Source organism: Borostomias antarcticus, assembly GCF_949987555.1.
Source record: "Borostomias antarcticus genome assembly, chromosome: 18".
Taxonomy (NCBI): Eukaryota; Metazoa; Chordata; class Actinopteri; order Stomiiformes; family Stomiidae; genus Borostomias; species Borostomias antarcticus.
The window spans coordinates 1,032,330-1,038,120 of NC_140251.1; the positions used below are offsets into that span (position 1 = coordinate 1,032,330).

The following is a 5,791-nucleotide window of genomic DNA, read 5'->3' on the forward strand; positions in this document are numbered from 1 at the left end:
ATGTGCAGAAAGGGAGTCTGTCTTTTGGAATGATTAAATGTGGATGTGGATATTACATGTTACTGTCTGTCCTGTTTTTATGGCAGGTTGTTTGCACAATTCAATTATTAATCTATAGTTGAAAGTATATTTGTAGAGTGAAAAATAAAATGCAAGTGCTGTGTTCACATTTTTATACGTTATGTTTTCATTCACAGTTTTCAGCACATCTCAGACATTTGCTTTCCATTAGTATATTTCATTTTGTCCCAGAATATTCATAGAAAGTTCATTAACTTCTTTGGACCATACAACTGCTCTACAGGTACATTCATAGTGAGTGTGAATGTAAGCATGAACTGCCTCCGACGGTCCTATCAGAGGAAATGACTCTTGACTCATCACTTCCTCCCTCCCAGACTCACTCCTCCCCCTGTCAGCTGGGGGGGGCTCTGGAGCCACATGCTCACCTCCCTCTGGCAGAGTGTCAGAAGTAGGACAAAGCACTCCCTCTTCACCAACAACACAAGAACACAGGGAGGCTGCAGAGGAATCTCCGCTGTCTTCTATTTCCTGGGTCCATAGGGTCCATTTTGGGTGTTAGTCCTCAAGGATGTGGTGGTCTCTCTCACAACTCAGCAGACACTAAATGTTTCTACTTTGAGTATATGAAGGAGTGTTTGAAGCATGTGAGAACACCCAGATAGCAAGCAGATGTGTAATAATTCTGGGCCATATATGGGCCGGAACTAAGCCACAAGGGCCAGATCTGGCCTGTATATGGCCCAGATCCGCTTGCTATCTGGGCAGCCGGTAAAGTTATGACTTCACTGTACAGAATGTGTCGTCCTCACTCAGAGACAGTTTTCTTATTGCCAAAACATTACAACCAAGGTAAAAAAAAAATGAATCGTTGTCCAGTGTTAATGTACTATTCAAATGTTCATTGTGTTATCTTCATGTACTCAAACTTGACTTCTAAATCCAGTATCTAACCATAGCCCCTGGCTGCCCTCTAGTGGTGAGGCTGTGGACTGACACCCAGCTGGGCTGGTCAAGAGTTGAGACATCCTGAGAATCTCTGTTACACTTTCCCAGTTATTATGCTTTATCCAAATGGGTGTAATTTTCTGATTATTCCAACCATGTGTTAGACTAACATAGCTGTTTATGCACCTATGGATCCATTGAGTGTGTTAGCTTCGACGGGCTATATCTCGAGAGTGCATTCCATGTTTTTAGAGAAATGTCATTAATTCCGTTTTAATCTACATTATATTAAATTGACTACTGCTTGGTGTAACTACAATTTATTGTGTAGCGCCTTTGTACTATAGGTCCGTGGACAGTTCATCTTGCATGTTTGAATTACTGTATTTCCATCAATAACACACACACACACACACACACACACACACACACACACACACATGCATACACCACAATGCATCTGAAATGGTCTCAAAGACTGAATTCTCTTGTATCCAGCAGGGATTCTGTTTGCTCTGGGTCCTGTGGGAAAAAAACACAGTGTTTGAATATTCAGTCCTCGTGTGTGTGTGTGTGTGTGTGTGTGTGTGTGTATGCGTGCGCGTGTGTGTGTGTGTGTGTGTGTGTGCGTGTATGCGTGTGCGTGTGTGTGTGTGTGTATGCATGCCTGCGCGCGCGTGTGTGTGTGTATGTGTGTGTGTGTGTGTGTGTGTGTGTGTGTGTGTGTGTGTGTGTGTGTGTGTATGCGTGTGTGTGTGTGTGTGTGTGTGTGTGTGCGTGTATGCGTGTGCGTGTGTGTGTGTGTGTGTATGCATGCCTGCGCGCGTGTGTGTGTGTGTATGTGTGTGTGTGTGTGTGTGTGTGTGTGTGTGTATGCGTGTGTGTGTGTGTGTGTGTGTGTGTGTGTAGCGTGCCTGTGGGAGGGGGCGGTAGGTCTGGCTGTAGGGGGCTCCGTAGCGACGCAGGCCCCTCCAGGTGAGTAGGAGTGTGTAGACGGACGCCAGCAGACACTGGACTGTGAAGGCGATGGAGCTGCCCTTGGCCACATATGCACCCACACGCTGGGGAAGGTAGGGGGCAGTAGTCAGACAGAGAGAGAGGGGGTAGATAGTCTAGATACTCTATAGTACATATTAGGGCTGCTCGATTAATCAGATTTTAATCTAGATTAAGATTTGGGCTGTCAACGATCATTAAAACAAAATAATCACCATAAAACGATTTAGCACTATTCGTCTCCCATGGGAGACATGTATCCAATCCAAAGAACATTGTTAAAAAGAAAAGCCACTGTCAACATTTAATAAATTAATTGTTATCAAAGTCAATGTATAATTTGATTTGTTAAGAAAATGTCAAAACTTTTGATTTTTAAAAAAATTCAATGAATAATCGTGTTAAATAATCGTGATCTCAAAATCAATCAAAATAATCGTGATTATGATTTTTGCCATAATCGAGCAGCCCTAGTACATATGTGACCATCCATTGTCCTGTGAGAAGTGTGAACAGTTCTGAATCTTTGAAGCCCTTTTTCTCTGCTCAGTGATTTCAGGTGGACCAACATTCACAGAAGCATATCCTCTTCAAACATCTGCAGATTTCAATGCACGGCACATCATTTGAAAGCTTTCAATTAACACTTTCATAAAGGGAAAAATGACCATGGCGGACATCAGGACCAAACCTCCAGTCACATCTGACTTGCTGCATGGGACTTGTAGTTCTAAATCAAGGCTGCTGTGTGGAAAGTGAGTGTGATACATGGTGAGATACCTGCTGGTCGGTGAGGGCGCCAGGCCGCGTGGGGACGAGGCCGTAGGCCAGCAGGGCGCAGGACCCCAACAGAAGACTGAAGAGGTTTAGGCCTATTAGTGCGCTGATCTGATCAACATAAACACACACAACTATGAGCTCCAAAACTAAATGACTAAAACTCTCCACTCCCTCTGGGCTGGATATTCAGAAAAGTGGAGAAGGAGAGAGGAAAGTGGGACACTCACCTTGGTCTTATTTGGTTTCCTCTGCACCTCTATTGTTAGACCCCCAGTGGCCAGATACTGTAAAGACACACCGACACAAACTTCTCATCCATCATACTTTTGAGAGGAGTTTAAAGACTCCTTTAAGAAAAATCTGTTTTAACCCTAGCTTCTAATGTCAGTGTTGTAGGACTATGGAGAATAGGTCCGGTAAGTCAGACTTAGATGATTATTATTTTGACACGACTCTGAAACCAGACAACTGATGCACTTACAAACAGGCCTGACCAGACCAGGGTTGTCATGGAGACAGAGCAGCTGAATCTGACGCAGGAATAGGTTACCGTGGTGAGAATGGAAGCCAGAGCACCAAAGACTTGCACCACCTGAGGGATGAAAGAGTGAGAGATGAAGGAGTGAGAGGTGAAGAAGTGAGAGATGAAGGAGTGAGAGGTGAAGGAGTGAGAGATGAAGGAGTGAGAGATGAAGGAGGGAGAGATGAAGGAGTGAGAGATGAAGGAGTGAGAGATGAAGGAGTGAGAGATGAAGGAGTGAGGAGGAGAGAGGTGGACAGCGGAGAGCATGTGATTGGCATACAGAGTAGTACTGCTGCTGTCATGGTTACAGTCATTACTTCCAGCTCCTGATCTCACTCCAATAATCAGCAGGTGGGTGTTAACCACCGTCCCGAACCAGCGGCCAATCCGGACCTCGCTCAGCTCCTCCTGATTGGTGGACACAGCGGGAGGGTGGGCCTTAAAGAACACGTGGTACAGCCCCTCCTGGAACATGTTGTGAGTCATCTGGGAGAAGAACAACAGCACTCTGACCAGGACGCAAGACGCATGACAGAGAAACCAGCAAATACACTTCAGCCTGGGCTGCTCTACACCATGCTGTTCTCACTCTTTTACACACACACACACACACACACACACACACACACACACACACACACACACGCACAGACAAACAGTACAAACACTCATCCGCCACAAGTCCATTCTCTTTCACACTCGCACTCACTCACTCACTCACTCACTCACTCACTCACTCACTCACTCACTCACTCACTCACTCAGTCACTCACTCACTCACTCACTCGCTCGCTCGCTCGTTCACTCACTCACTCACTCACTCACTCACTCACTCACTCACTCACTCACTCACTCACTCACTCACTCATAATCATTTAATCAGTTACTCATAATATGAATAACTGACGTCTCTCTTATTCTCACCCTTAGTATCTTGAGCAGAGGATCCGCGGCAGCATCTCCAAACCGCCTCACCAACGGATCGTATTCCACCCCATCGCTGAGACGATCCAGGAAGGAGCCGAGGACATGAAAATATGAAGCCTCTGCCACGCCTCCACTGGGGCTCCCTCCTCCGTCTTCACACGTCCAGATCTTTAGGGTCAAGGTTCATCTGAGCCATTGTTTACTGCTTAATAAGGCCCACCTCCAAGGAAGAGATCTTGTGATCTGATTGGCCAGGGAGAGGAGGAGAGATAATAGTGAATAAGCTATGTCTCTCGTTGGTGGGTGTTCATAATGGAGCTCTGTTAGAATGGTTCCACATACACGCCATACAGGGCCTTCAAGCTTTAGGGCCCAAATTTGCTGGGGATCAAATTGGAGGAAGGTTTGCTGTAATACTCAAAATACTGTACTTTTGAAGTGTAATACCAATCTTCTAAAACATGACATCAGGATTTCTCTGGAGATGTCCTAGTTATTGAAGTAATGTTATGTAAACAATTCAAATGCCAAAAATCAATGTCTTTCAGTCTCTCTCTCTCTCTCTCTCACTCTCTCTCACTCACACACACACACACACACACACACACACACACACACACACACACACACACACACGCAGGTTCTTCTTCCTGTCTTTTACATACCTCTATCTACTCTCTCAGTCTGTCCCAGTTCCAGAGTGTAGTGGTTAATGTTTAACCCCTGGTTAGCCAAACTCACAGGCCAGACAATCCCCTCCCCTGGAGAAGGTACACATACTGTTGATACCACCACTCTGTCATAGATGACCTTACCTTGCAAAAGGAACCACACCATTCTGAACTAGCATCAGTACGCCATTACAATCAACCGACTGTGTGCAGTCTAAAACTCTTTCAAATTAAGGGGAATCCGTGAAATGTTGCAGTTGAGTCATCAGTGGAGACTGACCTTCCTCTTGCTGCAGGTAAGCAGAGCCGAGTAGTCAAACATTAACCAAAGGAATTACAGATTTTATGCAAAGTGTGTTTTGTTTCAAAATGTAGCATACCTCTGTTCAACAGAAGTGAGAAGCACACAGCTTAGACAATTTCATCTGTATTTGTTAGAAGACTCTTGAGCATGTGAATATGTATTGGGAGTGTGCGTATACTGTACTGTAGACTGTCTATTCTAGGCGGTCATCGTTCCAGTCCTGGGAGGGAAGGGGGAGGTGGACCAGAGAGACCCCCAGGGTCAGCATGCACATCTGTCCAGAGAGGAGGGCACTGTGTTCCCTCCTGTCCAGGTGAGAGGAAAGACTTTTCACACGGGCGGCTGTAGCTCAGTTGGTAGAGCGGGTCATTCAATGATCGAAGGGTCAGTTGTTTGAATCCCAGCTCCAACTGTCCACATGTCAAAGTGTCCTTGAGCAAGACACCTAACCCCAAATTGCTCCCAATGAGCAGGTTAGCACCTTGTATAACAGCTACCGTGAATGAGAGGCCATTGTAAAGCGCTTTGAGTGCCGCTAAGGTGGAAAAGCACTATATAAGTGCAGTCCATTTACGGTCAATTTCATTTTGTGATGTTTTTTTTTTGTATTGCTAGGCATGC

At 45.4% G+C, this 5,791-nt stretch overlaps 2 protein-coding genes across 2 annotated transcripts in view; one reads left to right on the top strand and one right to left on the bottom strand.

The window, feature by feature from the left end:
* Positions 1 to 380: 380 nt before the first annotated feature.
* tmem253 (transmembrane protein 253) lies at positions 381 to 3,754 on the bottom strand (the record flags this gene model as incomplete). The annotated part of the gene is made up of 6 exons (XM_084453203.1): positions 381 to 491; positions 1,884 to 2,030; positions 2,746 to 2,853; positions 2,973 to 3,029; positions 3,227 to 3,337; positions 3,605 to 3,754. The coding sequence occupies 6 exons, from the start codon at positions 3,752 to 3,754 to the stop codon at positions 381 to 383; spliced, it is 684 nt and encodes a 227-aa protein (XP_084309329.1).
* Positions 3,755 to 5,114: 1,360 nt separating this feature from the next.
* LOC311321259 (cadherin-1) overlaps positions 5,115 to 5,791 on the top strand; it is a gene marked incomplete at both ends in the record, with an annotated part of 5,974 nt that continues 5,297 nt past the window's right edge. The window contains 2 exons of the mRNA XM_084453204.1: positions 5,115 to 5,162; positions 5,373 to 5,483. Of these exons, the coding sequence (XP_084309330.1) occupies positions 5,115 to 5,162; positions 5,373 to 5,483 (159 nt within the window). The remainder of the gene's footprint in view (positions 5,163 to 5,372; positions 5,484 to 5,791) is intronic.